Below are 22,420 nucleotides of genomic sequence, written 5' to 3'. Positions count from 1 at the left end.
AGAACCATCTCAGTATTTACACCGTCACACTGGCAGACTGATCACAGTATTTGGTCCAATAAAACCACGTTGTGAATGGAGAGGAATAATGAACACAATGGACTTTTCCTAGAAGCAAATGTAATTTAGCCTATTAATGTTATAATAATAATCATCATCAAAACGAGCCAGATATCATAAGAGTTAATGTGTGCTGACATCATCAGATGATAAAAGTAATATCATTTTCTGTTAGCTAGTATAAAGTACAAAGTACAAAGTCACAGTTATGAAACAGGAAGTAGACGTTTGAAAAAGGAGTATTCGTACTGTCCCCCAGGCCGGTCACGTTGATCTTGCTCAGGTCCAGCGTCGGGGCCACAGCAACGCTGAAGGGGCTCTTGGGAATCTGATCTCCACCGTAGGTCACAGCAACTCCCAGAGGGCCCTGGGGCAGGAAGGGGCGGGGTCAACACAAGTACGCTAGATAGTATTAATGGACACTAACAACCTTGTGACATGAAATAAGAACCAACGTAAAACTACGCTACAGCTGGAAGATCTGACAGCTCTGACATCATCATCATCATGTGATGAAGTAGGATGATGAGTCATCGTTTTATTGGGATCATTGTAGACTTTCTAATCCATGGAGACCATAAACATGCGTCCATGGTGGAATCCAGTTAAAGGAATCATTGGTCATTTAGGGAGTCTCAGATCCCCCGACCTGTTCATTAACTACGGAGCTGGGGGTTAGCTTAGCTTAGCATCATTACGGCTGGTTACAGCAGTGGACTCTTGTGTGAGCGCCGTCTCACCTGCTGCACAGGTGTGTACTTCACAGTGTGCGTGTTGTCATGGTTGTTGATGATCTCAAAGTCCTTGACGGCGTCCCCTTTGGTGGGCCCGCTGAAGCTGCAGTCCAGGTTGGCCTTCCCCGCCGCCTTGGTGCTCACGCTGAAGTGGGTGGGCTTGTTCAACTCCACACCTGACGGAGGGACAGGATTCAAACACACAACCACTCACACGTTTTCTAGACTTACAGACGCTCATAGAAGCATTTGTGTTCACCAAAGGCATTCTGGGAGATTATCAGTTAATGTTTTTTTATTTGGGTTAGGTTTGAGTGCGATCGCCATGGCAGCGCAGGGGGAACAGAGATCCGGGTTCTCACCAGTGCGGCTGAGTCCTGGTCCCTCCGCCTTCACCTTGCTGGCATCATGAGAAGGATCCACTTTGATCCTGATGGGGGTCATTGGAATGGCCTAAGGTACAAACAGGGGTGTTCAAACCACCACAGAGAAAGTACTGCTGGATCCTACAGGTGCACATTCTAGTCTCAGATTCAGGATCTAGACTCACCTGGTCGGCGAACAGGACCATGATGGTGTAGCTGCCAGCTCCAGGAGGCGTGTACTTCACAGTGAACGTGTCATTGTCGTTCCTGATGATGTCGAAGTCGATGTCGGCCTCCGCGGGTCCGACCACTCCGGGGGCGCACTTGATCCCGATACTGATGTCACCTGGGGGGAGGAGAGGAGACCACATGATGTCAGCTGAGGGTTTATGAGGTTCTACAAAGTCCGGGACCGGCAGCCTGAGAGCAAAGCAATGTTCTGATCGGATCTATATCCATGTGAGGGTGGTTTATTAACATGGTGGAGACGTTATTATGACTGTGGGATTTTGTGTGAGTAGGCGGTTCTCCGGAGCTGGATCTACAGCCTGGGAGAGGAAACCTGGGCTGCAGGGGATCTCGGGTTTGTAACCCTGATTCACCTTTGACCTCACACACAGCAATGAGATGCCAAAGCTCCTATTTAGGCATGTAAAAGGTCAGGCAGGCTGCTGTGATGATTCAGCGACAGGATGTGTCACCTTGTCCGGCCTCGGCACAGTCCACTGTGAAGTAGGTGGGCTCAAAGGCCTTGAGGCCGGTCTTGGCCACGCCGGGTCCCGACACCTTCACCTTGTTGGGATGGCAGCCGGCTCCGATATTCATCTGTTAGGAACCATTCAAACAGGATTATTAGAGATCATAAAGTCAAGCTGGGATCCACATTTAAAACATTACAGACCTCAGACTTCAGACATTAAACTATTCAATCAACACAGAGGGCAAATATGAGTCATCATTTAGAAAGCAACATTTATATGTATGAATAACTTCTGACACTGATGACTCACACATGCATCATCATCCTCCAACTATGATGTGCTTGGTGTTTATTTCCTTTAGTCAATAACAGATGTTTTATGAAACAAGTGTTTGCATCAGGAGAGTGATATAGTCATATATAGGGAGCCGGGACTTTAACGCATTAATTAAGATTAATTAATTACACAAAAATTAACGTGTTTCAGGCGGACCGATTATACTGGAGCACCAACTAGCGTTCATGACTTCAGACAACAAACCACAGTGAACATGAACGAAGAAGAAGCTGATGAGACCGCTTTGGTTAGGGTGACCAGACGTCCCGGAATTTCGGGGACAGTCCCCGATTTGGCCGACCTGTCCCCGGTTAAAGCTGTCCCCGAAAATGTCCCCGATTTGAATGGGAGAGAAAAAAAGTTGCGCACCAACGCAAACTCCAGTTATTACGGTAGCCAGTAAAAAGTTGCGCACCGACGCAAACTCCAGTTATTACGGTAGCCAGTGAAACTAACGTACTGACGTTACGTCGCGGTACCCGGAAACAAAATATGCAGCAGAGTTGTTTACTTTTTCTTCCCGAAGAGCAGAAGATAGAAGAGAATGTGAATGCACCTGTGTTAAGGTAAGTTTTGTTGTATGAACCCATTTATTTTCGGAGCTTGAACTAGACTTGGCTGTGTGTAGGTTAGGTGAAGTAAAATAAGGATGATTATCACAGTGCGTAATGTTAATTGCTGCAGACTGCTTTTACATATTAAAATTAACATGTAATTGCCCCTGTTATTTATTTCATAATGATAACATTGGAATTTTGACCACCGCGCTGGAAATGTCCCCGATTTTCATTTCAGAAATCTGGTCACCTTAGCTTTGGTTGGCCCCGTGGATGGGACATTTTGTTAAAAAAAACGAACGGATGGAGGCGTTGATAAGAGCATGGTTGTGTGCAAGCTATGCAACAAGGAATTCGCATATCACCGCAGCACATCGAGCCTCAAGTATCACCTCAATGCAAAACATATAGCAGCTAGCGTGGACGCTAGCGTGGTAGCTAGCATGGACGTTAGCCCCACTCCGAGTACAAGGACCCACACCTAACCCACACTCCACCAGATGCTATTGCTACACTTAATGGCAAAAATTGCACTGGTCTGTTGGACTTGGTTGAACAAAAATAAACAATATTTTGTTGCTTATGCTTATGTATTCAGTCATTATTCAATGGTATACTAAAAATCCATGTGAAAAAATTACTTCTCACAGTTCTCAGGTCAAATTTATATACGATTAAAATGCAATTAATTTCGATTAATTAATTACAAAGCCTCTAATTAATTCGATTATTTTTTTTAATCGAGTCCCGGCCCTAGTCATGTATCATATAGTCATGTATTCATATATCATATATCCATATATCATATATCCATATATCATATAGTCATATATCATATATCCATATATCATATAGTCATGTATTCATATATCATATATCCATATTTGATATAGTCATATATCATATAGTCATATATTCATATATCATATATCCATATTTCATATATCCATATATCATATAGTCATATCATACATTCATATATCCATATATCATATATTTATATATCATAAAGTCATATGTCATATATTCATATATCGAATAGTCATATATTCATATATCATATATTCACATATAAATTCATATATCATATATTCACATATCATACAGTCATATATCATATAGTCATACATCATATAGTCAACAGTGATATAGCATATAGTCATATCATATATTCATATATCATATCGTCATACAGTCACATCATATAGTTAACAGTCATATATCATAATCATACAGTTATATATCATATAGTCATATAACATATAGTCATATTTCATATAGTAATACAGTTATATATCATATAGTCACATATATAGTCATATATCATATAGTCATATATCAGGCATAGAGTTATATATCATAGTCATATCATATAGTCCTAAAGCCATAGTCATATATCATATAGTCATATATTATACAGTCATATATTATACAGTCATAGTCATATTTCATACATTCATATATCATACAGTCATATATTATAGTCATATATCACACAGTCCTAGATCATATACAGGGATAGAGTGGGCGTACTCACCCTGAAGGGGCTCTGGGGGATGTTGACCCCTCCCCAGGAGACCATGGCCGTGTGTTTTACGGGTTTACGTGGGGTGTACGTGCAGGCGTACGTGCCGTTGCCGTTATCCTTCACCTGGACATCAACAGGACTTCCTTCGCCATCCTAGAGGTCAATAAGAGACGATGGGACAGATCCGTGAGGAGAACATGCAGACAGGAAACAGGAGCAGATGGTGGGACGGATGCACCACATTAGCCCACCTGAGCCACGATCTTCAGAGGAGCCTTCCCTCCCTGCTTGGCATCCACGGTGAACTCGGTGGGCTTCCCCACAGCCAGACCACTGCTCTGAAGGCCGGGCCCGGACGCCTTCACCTGGGATCAACGACAAATTAATTACCCATATTTTGTCTATATATATATGTTTCTCTTTGTTTATCTCATATCTTATTATTTCCCAGTTTATCATTTTCTGTTTCATTATTTCTGTTTTTATTTATTTCCCCATGGATTACTGTTTCTCTATTTCTTCACCCATAAGTTAATTATGGCTGAAGATGTCATGATGGTGTCACTACCAGCAGCGATGGAACTGCGAGATTTTATATTTATGAATGTATTAATTTCCTTTGGTAGTTATAGGCAAGGCAAGGCAAGGCAACTTTATTTGTATAGCACATTTCATACACAAGGCAGACTCAAAGTGCTTCACATCATAAAACAAAGTGAGAAGAAAAAAAAATAGAAGAAGTTATAGTCCTCCATACATGTGCATACCTTGTCTGGGTAGAAGTCTTTGGGTGGAGGGTTGACGATCTCAGCCATGAAGGGAGAGTGTTGGATGTCTTCGTTGTTGCAGAGCACGTGCACAGCATACTCGCCCGGCTCCGTGGGCCAGTAGCGTACGTCACAAGAGCCATCGCCCTTATCGTCACATTCGATCTTGGCTTGAGACGGACCTTCCACGGAGAAACCTGACCAGGACACAAGCAGGGCCACATCAGCAGAGCCGTTACCTCCAGGACCCGTTCCTGTCTGCTGTCCCTCCAGCCGTCTTACCCAGTGTGCCGACGTTGTCTCCCACAGCTTCCACCACAAAGTCAGCCGATTTGCCGACGACTCCTGAGTCCAGGCCCGGGCCCCAGGCCCTCACCTTCTGCTGGCCGGCCTCAGCGCCGATCTTCACCTCAATGGGACTAAACGGAGCAGAGAGTCAGTCACCATGATAACGCCGCTGCAGGTCGACTGTGGTGTGTGTGTGTGTGTGTGTGTGTGTGTGTGTGTGTGTGTGTGTGTGTGTGTGTGTGTGTGTTAGCGTGCGAGTGTACCTGCGGGGGATGTGCTGCCCTCCCCAGGTGATGGTGACGGTGTAAGTTCCAGGTGTAGTAGGGTAATACTCAAAGCCGTACACACCGTCTGCGAGATCTTTCCTCTTACACGGCTCCTCCAGACCCTCTGTGAGCAGCGATCAGCAGCAGTCTCATTAGTTCCAAACTAATACACTTTATCTGCCTTGTTTGCATCATAACTACATTATAAGGGAGTGTGTCTAGATGCATTTTGTGGGCGGAGTCGAACTGACGGTTCTGTAGTAGCTGTAGCAAGGGTCACTGTTATACAACCAGAGAGGAGTTGTCCCGTGATGGTCAGCAGTGAGAATGCAGGTTTGAGAACCTTCAGCGTTGACTAGGTTGCCGCCTGATGCTATGTTGACCAGCTAGTAGCTAACATTGCTTGTAACTTGGTCCCTGATGCTATGTTCACCAGCTAGTAGTTAACGTGGCCTGCAGATTGGTGCCAGATGCTACATATGTTCACCAGCTAGTAGCTAACGTTGCCTGATGCTAGATATGTCCACCAGCTAGCAGCTAATGTTGCCTGCAGATTGGTACCCAATGCTAGATATGTCCACCAGCTAGTAGCTAACGTTGCCTAATGCTACATATGTCCAGCAGCTACTAGCTAACATTGCCTGATGCTACAGCAGCTAGTAGCTAATGTTGCCTGATGCTACATATGTCCAGCAGCTCCTAGCTAACGTTGCCTGATGCTACATATGTCCAGCAGCTAGTAGCTAACGTTGCCTGATGCTACATATGTCCAGCAGCTAGTAGCTAACGTTGCCTGCAGCTTGGTGCCTGATGCTACATATGTTCACCAGCTAGTAGCTAACATGAACGTCCTATCTGAGGATTGTAACCACAAGGCTTTGAATAGGTGTTACATGTACGTGTCGGTACTCTACTAAATTTATGTGTTTCCATAGATGGAGTTGAGAAATCATTTTTGCGACAGAAAAAAGGAGAGTGATGGTCACAGTGCAACTCACTGGGCCCCTTGATGGTGACTTTGAGCTCTCCGGTGCCGGCCCCTTTGGTGTAGACCTGGAAGTCTGCAGTCTCTTTCACCCTCAGGCCCTTCGGCTGCAGACCACGGCCTTTAGCTCTGCAGAGGCTGGGGTTGCAGGCTGTGGAGACACACGACATGAAGGAATGAGAGAGGGACAGACACAGAGAGCATGACAGACCTATCGTTTCAACATCAACACTGTGCGTCTGCATGCAGTCACATTGCACACCGTGTAAACTGAAATGTGTCGTTCTACAACTTATTTGCTGCCAGACATGAAGGGAAGATGACTCTTGTTTCCCTGATCAGTGTTTCCCCATGAGTGACTTGCAGTCTGGGGAGACCCGTTTCGCAATGAACCCCGTATATTGTGAAACTCGGCTCAGCCGACCAGACTGCGTGGAAGCAGTGGACCGTTGGTCTGTGGACGACAGTTTTGAAGCTCGTTTTGGCATTTTGGTCTTCGTAAATAGAAATATATAAATAAATATTGCAATGGCAGTTCATTTTGCGGTATCATGCCGCCCTCATGCACCCTATCTTATCCCACAGAGGGAATTGATGGACCACAGTGAAGGAAATTAGCCGTTATCCTCACACAGGAAGTGGAGTATCCTTCATATCTACTGATTAACAGTACAGAAAATAGGAGCTGCTGAGTCACCATTCGATGCCCTGCAGGAAGCAAAGGAAACCCACAGGAAGGGAGGCAACTGAAAGGGTCTCGAGATATGTTCCAGGAAGTGGGCTACTTGGCTTATTTAAGCACACCGTGGAATACATGAATATTTCTTTATATTAAAACCTATTTTGATGCAGCACAGAACTCTTCCTATCTTGTATGTAAGAAGGTTTCTCTAGTATAATATTACACGTGGAAAAATGAGTTTCTCTGAACCACGATTATAAAACTGGTCTTAATGCCTAAAATAAATAAACATGAGCATTTATTACATCAATAAGAAATAAGAGGTTTTGATGCTATCGCTTTGATGCTATCACTGTACTGTTTATACTAGTAGCATATGGTGGCTAATGTTAGCATCCTTTAGATCGATATTCCTGTATGTCAAGCTACATAGTAACATCTACAATGCACTGCATTACCAAATAGAAAGGGGACATTTTTACAACCTGGCAGCCCAAAATATTAATGATTAATAACTATTTAACTGGGGCTGCACGGTGGTGTAGTGGGTAGCACTCTCGCCTCACAGCAAGAGGGTCCTGGGTTCGATTCCCGGGTCGGCCCCGGGTTCCTTCTGTGTGGAGTTTGCATGTTCTCCCCGTGTAAGCGTGGGTTCTCTCCGGGTTCTCCGGCTTCCTTCCACAGTCCAAAGACATGCAGGATGGGGATAGGTTCATTGAAGACTAGGTTCAAATTGCCCGTAGGTGTGAATGTGAGCGTGAATGGTTGTTTGTCTCTACATGTCGGCCCTGTGATAGACTGGCGTCCTGTCCAGGGTGTACCCTGCCTTCGCCCAATGATAGCTGGGATTGGCTCCAGCCCCCCCGTGACCCTGAATACAGGATAAGCGGTAGACAATGGATGGATGGAACTATTTAACTGTCCATAAGGCCATTAGTTATTCTATGATTGTATGTGTTATTTGAATTCCTAGAAATGCACAATATTCGTGTCAAAAGCTCTATTTTAACACGGAGCGTCGTTGTGGTTGGTTTCCTGGCAAAAAAGCTTCATCTTCTTCCACCAATATTTGAGAATATGTTTGTGGATTTCTCATTGAGAAGGTGATGGTGAATCACTGAGTTCACCGACAGACCACAACACACGCATATAAAAGCAGGCATGCAATCGCACACAGCGGGTACCCCAGAGAGATCCCAGGAAACAGGAAATGACAGCAGAAGGAAGAAGCCGTTCCAGAGAGAGGAGAGATACCGCCAGGCTGCTATCAGAGAGAAGAACGGAGGGAGAGAAGAAGAGAGGACATCCAGGGCTACGGCAGGAAGGCAGGAAGACAGGAAGGCAGGAAGACAGGAAAGCAAGAGTTATTGGGACAAAGAATGATATAACAAGGTATCGTGATAGTTTGTAACGATACACAGATGCCATGATTTGATCTTTTATCATATTACAAATACCAATTAAACCTTTCGGTAACAGTTGCATCTTAAGTCCACTAGGTGTCAGTTGTTTCTGGGTAAAGTCAGCGGGAAGTTGGTCAAAACAAAAATGCTATTAAACTGATTGTAGTGAAACGTATGTTGTTTGATAAAACAATCGTAGTATGTTGCAATTTATGTTACAATCCTCGTCGATGAAGAGTTAAAAGGACAATGAGACAGTGTTGTGGGTCGAAATCACATGCTGAGATGTTGGACTTCTATTAATATAATGTTGGTGGTTTCAGCCTTAAAGCACAGAAGGTCTGGGTGGTCAGAGAACAAGGCGTCTCAGTGATACTGGATCAGGACTCGTGATGCTGAATACGGGATCAGGACTCGTGGTGGTGAGGGCTCCTACCTTCTCCCACGGTGACGGTGAAGGGACTCTTGCTGATCTGACCGCCGGCGAAGGTGACGTAGATGGTGTGCTGGCCCTCCTGAATGGGCTTGTAGGTGCAACGGTAGCTACTGTTGCCCTTGTCCTCTATGGTGCAGGTCACCGCCGTGTTCTTGCCAGCGGGGTCAAAGATCATCACCTCCACCTCGCCAACGCCAGCACCTGAGAGGAACAGGAGAGGGGAGAAAGATATTACACATAAGTTTCTATGATCCTTACCGGGCGCCTTCATTTTTAAATAGGGGACCACATTTGAGGGATACTACATGTGGGTCTGCAGGCTGCCAACTGAGCAGACCTGGTCCATGCCTGTACCTGCTGTGTAAACGTCAAAGTAAGTGGCCTTGTTTGCGATGTTTCCCGAGGGCTCGAGGCCTGGACCCTGGGCGGTGGCCTTGCTGGAGTCTCCCTGAGACTTGCCGATCTCCACCTCGAAGGGGCTCTTTGAGATGTGCTGCCCTGCAAACAGCACCGTCACCTACGAAACACAGAGGGCGAGTGAACGGAACAGCTGGAGGCCCCATTGGTCATACCAAGTATGGTTCCACTCTTCATCATTCTCTACCAAAGTTTCAGGACCATCCAGCTAGTCCTGAAAAACTAAAAGGGCCTTGAATGTCCAACAGGGAACTTGAAAACATATTCAAGAAACTCTGGTGATGAGGAAACTCAGATATCCTGCTGGGTTTTCTTAAGATCACAGCTTCTGGAACCTTTTTCATTTCTGTGAGTGAAGGTTCCTAAAAGAACCTAAATGGGTTCCATTAACGATCCTGGACTTTTCTAGGGTGACTAAAATTCATGGTCAACTGTGACGTCTGGATTGGAAAGGAAACTGCTAGAAAAATAAAAGAATAAACTTTGATAGGCACCGTCTGGGTCTCGGGCCACCAGAGACCCGGACCAGAGACTCCCAGGATGCGTTCACTTAGGACTCTAAAAGGTGCTGTAGGTGTGGAATGTGGTGGCGTTGAAGTAGAAAGTAGCATCAAATGGAAATACTCAAGTACAAGTACTCCTAACCATACTTCAGTAAGTAGTCCATGGTTTGCACCTTAAAGGGCCCACAAAGAGTCCTATCACAGTCCTGTCAGGTGAGCCTGGTGCACTAAGGGGAACTGGTAGCTCACCTTGTGCATCCCTGTGACTTTCGGGATGTAGAAGACGGCGTAGGTGCGGTTCTTATCATTGTTGGCCGTCACTTTTGCCTAGAGGAACCATTAAAAACACATTATGACCAGCAATGTTGAAGGTACTCACATGGAACTACAAATGTGCATTAGGGCCACTGCAACAAGGTAGTAAATGCAACACTTCATTCTTTAATTTCATTCTCAGAGAATGAGTAGAGAGAAGAGTGTCTCACCTCCTCTCTGTGTCCTGCAGGGTCCTCCACATAAACCAGCACCTCTCCCATTCCTGCACTGATGGTCTCCACGGTGAACAAAGCCTTCTTCATCACAACGTTACCAACAGGTTCGACACCTTCAGGAGGAGCATTGGGACAAACCATTAAACTGTAAGATCCTGATTGACCCAGAAAGGGCTGTAGAAACATATTTAATTTTATGTCACATTTAAGTACCCAGAACAATCTATGGCAAACATGGGCTTGAACTCCCTCAAATTTGGGTTGTGGTTTCTATGTTACTCCCTAATCTGCTGGTTGTGGAGCCGCTTCGCTTTGCTTCTTCCTCTTGTGAAGTGTTTGGCGGGTGGCAAACCAGTTTAGAGATGCATTACCGCCCCCACCTGGTCTGAATGCTACACTCCCATTCATAGGCTCTTGAGCGGCTGCTGTGGCAAGTGCGACACCTAGTGGTAAATCGGTATACCGGTCCGGTCAGCTGTTTGGCTTAATATCAAACCGGTTTGAACATTTTTAGACTGGCCCAAGCCTGGGTTATACATCCAGGGTTTCCCGCAGCGCTTTCCTGTTAAGGCGGCCGCCTTAACAACAGAGGGCTGCCGCCTAAACTAACGTCTTAAAAAAAAAAGAAAAAGAAAAAAAAAAAAATCCATATACTAGCATTATTCGCCGCAGTGTTTACCCTACCATTGTACAGGCCGGGCAGGGCCTCCAGGCATAGGCGTAATTTATGGGGGGGATGGGGGGGTTGCAACCCACCCAATAATCCAAACCAGCCACCACAACCCACCCAATTTGATATCATAATTATTGATATTGAATGTTAAGCATTATAATCACAACAGTGTGGTAGATTTTCTCAATTTACCAGTAAAAAATAGTGACGTTTGTCTGTGCCCCCTCCCGCTCTGAGATTTGGTTTCGCCCACCTTGCCGGACCTGCGCTTCTCTACTGTCTCTCCGGTCTCTCCCCGCATCAGCGGTGGTATGAAGAAAGCACGCGAAAAAAAGCAAAAGAATAAAAGTATCTTCCCAACAGGAGGTAGCTACTGCTAGGGCTCCAGTGCCACCTCTCACGAGTCAAATCATGTTACTGAACAAAAGTTACCCCCCCCCCCCCCCCCCCCAACCGGCGAGTTTGACAGTGCGTGCGTGTATAGCCCCGTTCACATACGCCACTACTCGCCACTCGCTTTCTCGCTGAATTCTACTCGCTGGCAAAAAAAAATTCACTGCCGCCGGCGACTTCAAACGGCAACTATCTGTGGAACTCTCTGTTGACGTCAACTGTCGATCATCTCTATTCTACATTGTGATTGGTACTCGCTTCACTCACATCGCAGAAAGTTAAAATAATTTGATCTCCGATCGACCACATCGCATCGCCTGTCCTGACCACATTCCACTAGAACACATTCACATTAATTGACAGCTGTCTCTCAGAGATGGGCGAGTGGCGACGTATGTGAACGAGGCTTTAGTCAAAACCAAAACACCAAGGAAGGCTGAGGAATAGTCACCCACTTATATTATTATTATTATTATTATTATTATTATTATTATTATTATTATTATAATAATAAACAAATTGTGTTTTAGTCATTTTTGTTTTCATCTTTTCTTGAATGCTTAAACTCATCAACCCCATTTAGTATGTCAACATTTGTATCAGTACCAGCAGTTTGTAAGAAATTGGTCAGTAATTGATATGTCATATTTTGTTTCTCAGAATTCACCAAATTGATGCATTAAAATGAAATTATTTAAAATTTTCTCCCGGGGGGGCATGCCCCCGGACCCCCCTACAGGATCGCAATCCCCCCACCATAGTCTCCAAAGATATATATATATACACCTGCTTCACAGGCGGAAATCTCAACCCCCCCAATGTTCAACTCAAAGTTACGCCCTTGCTTCCAGGCCAAAAAGAAATTAATATATGCCAAAAATAAGCCACCTATCAATTCATTCATAAATCAATAATCATTTACATGGGGGGGAGACACCCCCTGTGGGGGGAGGATTGTTTTTGATAAGCTGTGGAACTCTGAGTTAACCTATTTCTACCTGAATTTCTATGAACTATTAAGCTGTTGAGTAAACCCATAACTTATATTTTACTTCATAATATAAGACATGCACTCATATGTCGTTGTAGTGTTTTACAGTATCTGTAGCTATTAATGTGATGCTCATCATCCCCCCCCCCCCCCCCCCCCCCCCTGACAGACACCACCTTAACTAACACATTTTCTGGGGGAAACACTGACATCTAATCTGACCTGGGAAAACCTCGGGGTCGCCCAGGAGGAGGGACGTCTGGAACAACCTGCCGACCGGCGACTCGGCGGAACACGTTGGCTGGATGGTTGAATTCCTTCTGACTGCTCGAGACTGACTGCCAGACTCTTGGACTTGGACACAGTTTTTGGATATAACGAACTTGCTAATTCCCCGTTTCTAACCTGATCCAGCTACTCAATACAACTCAAGTGTGTCCGTGTGCCCCCTGTGTGTGTGTGTGTGTGTGTGTGTGTGTGTGTCCGTGTGTGTGTGTGCCTGTGTGTGTGCCTGTGTGTGTGCCTGTGTGTGTGCGTGTGTGTGTGTGTGTGTGTGTGTGTGTGTGTGTGTGTGTGTGTGTGTGTGTGTGTGTGTGTGCGCGCCCGTGTGTGTACCTGGCCCGTAGGCGCGGGCCTTCTTGGGGTTGAGTTTGGGTCGTAGCGGTGCTCCAGGCTTCAGTTTAGCTTTGGGGAACTGGGACAGGTAGGTCATCACTGAGTGTTCGTCCACATTGGGGTCAACGATCTCTTCGGGCGTTATCACCTAGGAGACCGGGACAAGAACAAACAGGTTTTACTACTGAAAATAATACCAACACCAAATCCAGATGGAACCCCAGATCCTGGTCTGCTCCAGATTTCTGCCTCTGCTCAGACTGTGTTTTTTGTCCACTAGGTGGCGCTGTAGCTCTGATCCTGGCAATGTTGGGACTCTGAACATCCTGAGCTGAGATAACTTTTCATGCTATATGACACTATAACCAAAACTGAATTGTCACACACACTGAATCTGCACATTCTGACTGTTGCCATGGAGACCGTATTTCCCACCAACACCAACCGAGCATTGATGTGATTTAGTGATCAAAACCACATACCAACCTCTTCCTTGTCTCAGAAAGTACCTGAGACAGACTCTCACACGAACCAGCAGACAGCGGTGCAGACAGACAGGCTGAGTGTCTGACTGTACTGGCCACAGAGACGGCAGGGGAAGGACCGAGCTGGTCTCCCAGCAGACTCAAAGCCGAAGGCGGAAACAGCAGCAACCACAGAGCCAACTGTCAGCACGCGATGCTGCCAGCTGCCGGCACGGTGCCAACCATGCCAACAATACACTGTCAGGAACCAGCACCCTGAACCTGCACCCTGAACCAGCCCCAGCAACCAGCACCCAGGAACCAGCACCCGGAGACTGCACCCTGAACCAGCACCCTGAGACTGCACCCAGGTTCAGATAAACATGGAACAAAACCCAACAAGGGACTAAATGTCGAGGGCCGGGTGTGTGTGACTCTACATCATGTAAAACCTCCAGAATCCACATGGCTGCAGGAGGACCAGACCAGACCCGACCCGACCAAGCTCATCCTCAAGAGTCCTCCAGCTTTAATGAACTGGGACAGAGGAGTGAAACAGGGACAGAGAGAGTGAGACAGGGACAGAGGAGTGAGACAGGGACAGAGGGAGTGAGACGGGGACAGAGGAGTAAGATGGGGACAGAGAGAGTGAGACAGGGACAGAGGAGTGAGAGGGGGACAGAGAGTGAGACGGGGAAAGAGGAGTTAGATGGGACAGAGAGAGTGCGACGGGGACAGAGTAGTGAGACGGGGACAGAGGAGAGAGACGGGGACAGAGAGAGTGCGACAGGGACAGAGGAGTGAGACGCGGACAGAGGAGTGAGACAGGGAAAGAGGAGTGAGACAGGGAAAGAGGAGTGAGACGGGGACAGAGAGAGTGCGACGGGGACAGAGAGAGTGCGACGGGGACAGAGAAGTGAGACGGGGACAGAGGAGTGAGACAGGGAAAGAGGAGTGAGACGGGGACAGAGAGAGTGCGACGGGGACAGAGGAGTGAGACGGGGACAGAGGAGTGAGACGCGGACAGAGGAGTGAGACAGGGAAAGAGGAGTGAGACGGGGACAGAGAGAGTGCGACAGGGACAGAGGAGTGAGACGGGGACAGAATAGTGAGACGGGGACAGAGCAGTGCGACGGGGACAGAGGAGTGCGACGGGGACAGAAGAGTGAGACGGGGACAGAAGAGTGAGACGGAGACAGAGGAGTGCGACTTCTGGGTAATATCGGGATCACTATTATTTTGGTCACATAGTAATAGTCACTTAGTAACGACACAATAAATAAGTAAAGAGTAAATAAACGTGATAGCCACAGACTGAGTGGTTGCGTGCACATGATTATTGGAAGTAGGGCTGGGTGATATGGACTAGGGATGCAAATTATCGAGTAATTCATTAATCGATAGTTGTTTCATCTTATCGATCGGTGATCGATTAATTGATAAGCGGCAATTCTTCTGAGAAGCTGATTTTCCCTCAGAATAGGTTCCATCTGCTGCATACGTAACATCAAATGCTATCTTCCTTATGATATAAAGAAAATGCAAATCATATTTTGAATAATTTCATTTTAATGCATCAATTTGGGGAATTTTGAGAACCAAAATATGACATATCGTTTCCTGACCAATTTCTTACAAACTGCTGGTTCTGATCCAAATGTTGACATATTAAATGGGGTTAAGGAGTTTAAGCATTCAAGAAAATATGAAAACAAAAATGACTAAAACACAGGGCTGAGCCTTTAAACTATTAGTTTATTATTATTATTATTATTATTATTATTATTATTATTATTATTATTATTATTATTATTATTATAAGTGGGTGACTATTCCCTAGCCTTCCTTGGTGTTTTGGTTTTGACTGAAGCCCCGTTCACATACGTCGCCACTCGCCCATCTCTGAGCGACAGCTGTCAATGAATGTGAATGTGTTCTAGTGGAATGTGGCCAGGACAGGCGATGCGATGTGGGCGGGAACGGAGATCAAATAACTTTAACTTTCTGGGACGCGAGTGAAGCGAGCACCAATCGGGATGTAGAATAGAGATGATTGACAGTTGACGTCAACAGAGAGTTCCACTCAAAGAGTTGCCGCTTGAACTAGCCGCCGGCGGCAGTGAGTTTTTTTGCCAGCGAGTAGAATTCAGCGAGAAAGCGAGTGACGGGCGAGTAGCGACGTATGTGAACGGGGCTATACGCGCCGTCAAACTCTCCAGCTGAGGGGGGGTCGGCGCGGGGGACGCCTTGCCATGGCGACGGGGGAAAACAGAACGTTGATTAGCCAAACCAGCCGCGAGGATTTCCCCTTATAATAAGCGCTGCTGCCGTCCTGTTTAGGCCTATCATTAGAGCTAGAGTTAAGTCCATTTGCCTTGATAAAATAATTTTGGGAGAACATCGAGACTATGGCGGCCTAAATTAGACTACGGCGGTGCGCCATAGTCTCGTCAATGTGTGGGAAACACTGCTCCCGCTTCTCGTTTTGTCTTGTTGTTGTCGTCAGAGCCTTGCTTCGCTTGTTATCGCATGTGCGTCAAGTACGTCTGGCGTCAAGCGCGCCCTCGCGTGGACTGGCGGCGAATTACGGGTTCAAAACGCAATTAATTGTTTGCACCCCTAATATGGACCAAAAGTCATATCTCGATATTTTCAAGCAAAATAATCAAAACAATCGATATAAGATAAATATCGATATTTGTTGTCGCAATAACATAAATGGCGTTGCCGCGTTCCAACTCGTTATTCTACATCAAGACCACTGTGCATTCATGTCCAGCCTGCCTTGTGCTCGTAACCGGCTGATAAAAAACTCAATCCCAAATTTGTAAAATGAATCAGTCTGTCCAGCCAAAATCGCCCAAGTTGCTAATGGACATCACATGTCTGCGTGTCTACTTTGAATGTGGTAGAAACAGTGGTTTAATAAAAGGCAAAATGCTGCATTCGATGTGCCGTCAGCCTGTCATGAGCCGCGAATCTTTCGGAGACGAACCAGGACGTTTAACGGCCTCTCCGATGCATCATGAAGCATTTTTTTTACTCAGCAGATGGCAAGCGCTCCAAACTGTCGCCGGACTCCGCGCTGGAGGGGATTTTTTTTTAAAAAGTACCGTGAGTGGAAGGGCGGGGGCGGGGCAGTGTGTGCCGGAGGCAGCAGGAGAGAGAGAGAGTTGCGAAAGAGCAGGCGGCAGGCGCGGCACGGAATTACTGTTATTTGGACCAAATGTGCAGTACTTTAAACGCAAATTATTTTATATTGATGTTGACGATAGCGTTGCGTTCCATATCTCGTTTGAAAAAATATTGATATATTTAAAAAATCGATATATCACCCGGGGCTGCACGGTGGTGTAGTGGTTAGCACTCTCGCCTCACAGCAAGAGGATCCTGGCTTGATCCCTGGGTCGGCCCCGGGTTCCTTCTGTGTGGAGTTTGCATGTTCTCCCCGTGTAAAGGCAGGAACACACCGGCCCAACCGTTGGACGTCTGAAGCGTTTGGAGAGGCTCGGACGAGGTCGGGAACACATATGTTTGGTGGGTACAGCTGCGTCGGAAGCTTTCGGAGCCGCGCGGACGTTGTCTGATCAGACTGAGCATACGAAGTCTGAGGAGGTGGGCTGTTGGACGTCTGAGCCATTGGATACTCTGATTGGCGGTGTGCTAGCGAATCAGAGTATCCAATGGCGGTGTGTGGGCGGGGCGGAAGTGACGATGGTAAACTCCGTATTACTCGTTCCCTACTGAGACGACGTCTTCGTAAAATAATGAGCCCGAGAGCACACAACGCGAGTGTCACCCTAGCCAGAGCCATCTTTCCAGAAATGCCAAGTATTTAGTCCACAAAGGTCTTCTCGAGTCGAACGAATACTGAACCAAGACTGTGTGTGCATTGTTTTTATTTGCACTCCGTTCCGTCATTTCCTGTTTTCCTGTTTTGGAGTACTGGCACGAGACTAGCGCCACCCGCTGTTAAGGAGGCTTATTGCATCTCGCGCAAGCGCAGAACGTACACGCTGCTGTGCTGTCGGAAGCACGTCGAAGCGGTGTGTACAACGCAACTTTTCTGCCGAACGGGTCAGACGAGAGGCAACAGAGTGGGCGGAGAGTGGTCGGATAAGGCAATTGGACGTCTGGGCGGTGTGTGGGGGCCTTAAGCGTGGGTTCTCTCCGGGTTCTCCGGCTTCCTCCCACAGTCCAAAGACATGCAGGATGGGGATAGGTTCATTGATGACTCTGAATTGCCCATAGGTGTGAATGTGAGCGTGAATGGTTGTTTGTCTCTACATGTCGGCCCTGCGATAGACTGGTTACCTGTCCAGGGTGTACCCTGCCTTCACCCAATGACAGCTGGGATCGGCTCCAGCCGCCCCGTGACCCTGAATACAGGATAAGCGGTAGACGATGGATGGATGGATATATCACCCAGCCCTAATTGCAAGTATGAAATATGAAATATTGCTGTGGTATTATTACTGCAGCAGCAACAGGCTGACGTAACCATGGGAACGGGGAGGGAAGGAAGGACCAGATCATATTTTCTGCATTTGAAGGCGATGAAAAACAACATATTATATCAGAGAACTCTGCTGGATCGGTTTCACTCATCGCTCATCAGCAGCCTCACATCCGGTCATATCCTGGAACCGTGTCCACTCCAGTCTCATGTGAGATGCATCAACCTGGTGCATTGTCCTCCCGGTTCGTAGTGGCACCGGGGGCATTGAGCACGAAACCCACCCACAGGTCCCAACCCACCTCGGGACAGCTCCCATGAGGGAACTGGGACCACGGCAATGTGAGAAGGTATGTATTTCACCTGTGGGATGCCCAGCCAGTCGTCAGCTTGCTGCATGGCCTCGCGGGCGTTGTCCACTGGTTTGGTCTGATCCCACTGGTCCCAGTCCGGACACAGACCTGCAGGACGGAAGGCGAGTTAGTGAGCAGGAAGCAGGAGGGAAAGTTATCACCCACATAATGATGATGACAACACGACAGGCTTTGTAGATTTATGATGTATTGTTAAACACAATAAATCACATTATTATGTTTCATTGACCATTGTCTTTTATAAGAAAAATCCGTGTGATTGTGTGATATTTTATAAATCTGTAGCTGCCGGAAATCAAAGCTTCGGTTGACTCCTTATCTGTGCTGTCGCGGTCCTCGGGTCTGCCAAACATAGAAACCTCCACCCCCCACAGCTGTTACTCTCACACAGATGAGAAGTACACCCTTATGCTGCCCCTGACCTGAACTCAGATCTGTCATGTACACAGTTAAGAAGCTCTAAGACGAAGAATATGGAACAGGCTAATAAAAAGTGAGCTATTTATCCTCCAGCAGGGAAACAACGCCACAGTCCTCTCATCCACCTGTCACAGTTTCTCAATGAAGCCCCGCCTTACTCTGCTCTGATTGGCTAGTACTCATGGAGGAAACACTTAGCCTGTTTGTATAGTAATGTCCTACTATTGCTGATATGGATGTTACAAAGTAACCAACCAGCTGGAGATTTCATTTTGACATGGTGTCACACACGCATCCCCTCACCTGGAGCACAGCTGTCCACCAGGGCCCCCAGGGCCCGGCCGGTCTGCCAGTCCCGGTGGAAGTTGGTGATGGGGAGCTCTGGCAGCTTGTTCTGGATCCATCCCAGCAGCCTCTGCTTCGGCGTCTTCTGCCTGCCGTCGTCTGCCTCCTCGTCCTCATCCCACATGGGCATGGAGATGGAGTAGTGCAGGATCAAGGTCCAGATCAGACCCAGGATCAGCTTCAGGTTCCCATCCACGATGGCTTTGGAGTCTGCAGTCCAAAAGAAGGAGGGCGGGGGCGGGGGGTTGTTACCACATGTTACCACAATGCTTCAGACATTTAAAACTACATGTAGATCAGACAGACAGACAGACAGACAGGTAGGTCCTGCTGCATTGGAGGATGCAGAAAATGCAGAAGAAACAGTTAGAGATTTGGATCTGTGCTGGTCTACTTGAGGACCTGTAATGACACCCCCCAGGAGGGTCTGTTATCTCCCCTCTCATGTATGGCCTTAAGGAGGATTGGGATGCATATCTCGGAATCATGGACGAACGTGGTCTGGTCTGTCGGGAGATAGTGAGTTTGTGTTCCACACGCCAACTTTACAGCCTTTTGGACAGATTTCAATCCGACCTCAGACCAGCTCACTGCCCTTATCAAGACCTCCATCTGAACCACCAGTGCAACCGGACCAGAGGGGGAGTCTGAGGGAGCAACACACACTCGCACTCACACACCGGTTGCACAAGCAGCGGTTGGTGGGGAGACCTGGTCCAGCTCAGGTGGCTCAGGTCCAGCCAGGAGGATTGAGGGAGCTGAGTGTCTGTGAGTCTCCGAGCTGATCCAGATGAGAACAAAGTGAAGGAGGAAGCAGTCTGGTTCTTGTGAGTCCGGGTGCTGATGGCGATCAGGAGTGAGAGGGGTTGGGGTCTGTCCCTCTGAACAGAGCTGCAGGACAACGAGGCAGAAACACAATCAACATCTGGGGACGGCAACTGAAGTTGTTGTGTTGCTGTTGAGAAGGAAACTTGTTGGCAGCAGCTCAACTTCAGCAACAATGAAAGTTCCTCAGTGATTCTCTGGGATGTTTTTGCAGTTGGGGGCAGGGCGCCTGAACAGACCCAGTAGGAGGTTCTGAAAGCTGCAGAAGGAGTCTGAGGACAGCAGAACGGGGTCAGGACAGATGGGGGTCTAGACCAGAAGAGGGGGGTTGGAATTCCATGCATGAAGGAGACGAAGCAGCTCTGCAGCAGACAACATCCCAGCTTGCCGATCCGCCGGATTCATGTTCCAACAGAACACAGGACGCGTCAGCAGGAAAACTCCCGTTGCCATGGCAACGCAGCAAAGCGCCAACTCGGTCGGCTCAGGAGAAACGGGGCAGAGCTGGAGGACCAGAAATGGTTTTATCTGGGATCACATAGAAGTCCTGATCTGGGATTATAAAAGGCGTCTAGCTGATTTATTTATTTTAAGATTCATTGATTGTTTTTCACTAAAAACAGATGCGTCTCTTATTTTGTTGTTTATTAACAAACACAGTAAAGTGATTCCAGGAGGTTCAAGGATCGTTATTTTGGCAGGATAATCGTCGCATCACAATTTTTCCCAAGTCTCCTGCAGTCTTTTATTTATAACATCACAGATGTGCCTGCAGGGCTGGATGGGGGGGGGGCACAGGTCAGCACTCGCAGCAGGAATGTAGACCAGCCCCACACACACACACACACACACAGTAACTGAGCAATGTCCTTAGCAGACGGGCCAGTACTGTTAGGACCACAGACTGTCTATAAGAAGAGGACGTCGTCATGGTGACATCTCCCGGTTTTGAAGCCTTGAGTTCTCCATCTTGGCCGTTGCCATATTGGATTTCTTTAACCAGTGAAGGAAGTGCCCATATTTGGAGGAGCGACGGGTGGACCTGATGAACACAAGCGGCAGAGAAGCACCCTGACTGGATCTGGATCCATCTGGATTCTGGTGAGAAGCTGCTAACAAAGTTAGCTTCATAATTCAAGGTTAACTTTACAGCTAAGTGTTAAAGTCATCTTAGTAGCTAACTGCATTGGTAGCGACCTGTCAATCAGCAGGTGGCCCCGCCCCCTAAAGCATCCCCTGCTTTCTGGTCTGTTGGACTCTAAATGGACCATAATGTACTAAATGAACATCATGCTGGATTGAAGAAGACTTGAAACTAGAGATTGAGACCATAAACTCATGTTTACAAAGTTTACTGAGATAATACATCAAGAGAGAAGTAGGACCATTTTCTCATAGACTTCTATACAATCAGAGAGGAGTCGCCCCCTGGTGGCCAGTAGAGAGTGCAGCTTTAAGGACCTTCAGCATTGGCGTCCCTGTTCAGAACCAGAGGTTGTTGTCTGGTTTGGACCTACACTCACTCACACTCCCTCATCGTGTGTGTGTGTGTGTGTGTGTGTGTGTGTGTGTGTGTGTGTGTGTGTGTGTGTGTGTGTGTGTGTGTGTGTGTGTGTGCGTGTCTCACACACAAAGCCACTAAACATGTGAGGAATCTGCCAGCATTCCCGGCCGACCACAGCGCACCAAGCCGGCTGGAGCCCATATACGGACACAGACTGCCGAGACCAGACTCCCCCCCGCTGACTCAACCCCCCCCCCCCCCCCCCCCCCCCCCCCGTGTTGAGTGTGTGTGTGTGTGTGTGAGCGAGGAGTCAACAGCGGCTACTGTATGGAGAGGGTGCGTCTCTGTGGTTGATGCTCCATCTGCCCCCAAAACTCCCATGACTCATGAATTTGGCTCGTTGCCCCTCCCCCTCCACTGGCATTGTTATGACATCATTGCAACCCCTGACCCACAACTTGATTGATCCCAGCATATCAGAGACGGAGAGAGGAACAGGGGAGGAAGGGGGAAGAGCGACAGTTCTGTCCTGCAGCATCTGGTGCCAGTTAGTCCTTAGCCGGTCTAGAGAGACCCGGGTCCCTCGGATCTATCCAGACCTGCTACATAGGCCCAGGTCCCTGTCCAACAAAAGAGGCTCATGTCTATTATGAGTGTCATATTTAATAATCCCAGGACTGTCAGGGTGAGGGACTGGGACCGTAGAGGATTCTATAGTGGATCACAATAAGTTGATCGTGGTAAATTTGCATCATCGGGAAAATCGTAAATATTGTGACATGAAAAAGCTGTTGCGCTCACTATCAAGGTAGAGGAGCGAAAATAGAGCCTTTATGTATTT

At 47.2% G+C, this 22,420-nt stretch overlaps 1 protein-coding gene across 2 annotated transcripts in view; it reads right to left on the bottom strand.

Moving 5' to 3' along the window:
• Window positions 1-22,420, bottom strand: part of flna (filamin A, alpha (actin binding protein 280)) — a 60,568-nt gene that overhangs the window by 17,951 nt on the left and 20,197 nt on the right. For both annotated transcript variants that reach the window (XM_084015354.1, XM_084015355.1), the window contains exons 3-20: window positions 19,209-19,460; window positions 18,475-18,572; window positions 13,192-13,339; window positions 10,514-10,632; window positions 10,278-10,355; window positions 9,463-9,625; window positions 9,109-9,309; window positions 6,601-6,738; window positions 5,600-5,726; window positions 5,331-5,467; window positions 5,049-5,245; window positions 4,533-4,646; window positions 4,291-4,434; window positions 1,861-1,984; window positions 1,345-1,505; window positions 1,157-1,247; window positions 801-970; window positions 310-427 (exon numbers count right to left, since the gene is read on the bottom strand). In XM_084015354.1, the coding sequence (XP_083871480.1) occupies window positions 310-427; window positions 801-970; window positions 1,157-1,247; window positions 1,345-1,505; window positions 1,861-1,984; window positions 4,291-4,434; window positions 4,533-4,646; window positions 5,049-5,245; window positions 5,331-5,467; window positions 5,600-5,726; window positions 6,601-6,738; window positions 9,109-9,309; window positions 9,463-9,625; window positions 10,278-10,355; window positions 10,514-10,632; window positions 13,192-13,339; window positions 18,475-18,572; window positions 19,209-19,460 (2,580 nt within the window). The remainder of the gene's footprint in view (window positions 1-309; window positions 428-800; window positions 971-1,156; window positions 1,248-1,344; window positions 1,506-1,860; window positions 1,985-4,290; window positions 4,435-4,532; window positions 4,647-5,048; window positions 5,246-5,330; window positions 5,468-5,599; window positions 5,727-6,600; window positions 6,739-9,108; window positions 9,310-9,462; window positions 9,626-10,277; window positions 10,356-10,513; window positions 10,633-13,191; window positions 13,340-18,474; window positions 18,573-19,208; window positions 19,461-22,420) is intronic.

Source organism: Eutrigla gurnardus (assembly GCF_963514095.1).
Source record: "Eutrigla gurnardus genome assembly, chromosome: 8".
Lineage (NCBI taxonomy): Eukaryota > Metazoa > Chordata > Actinopteri > Perciformes > Triglidae > Eutrigla > Eutrigla gurnardus.
The sequence above is the reverse complement of the archived record's forward strand: the minus strand, read 5'-3'. Positions and strand labels throughout refer to the sequence as shown.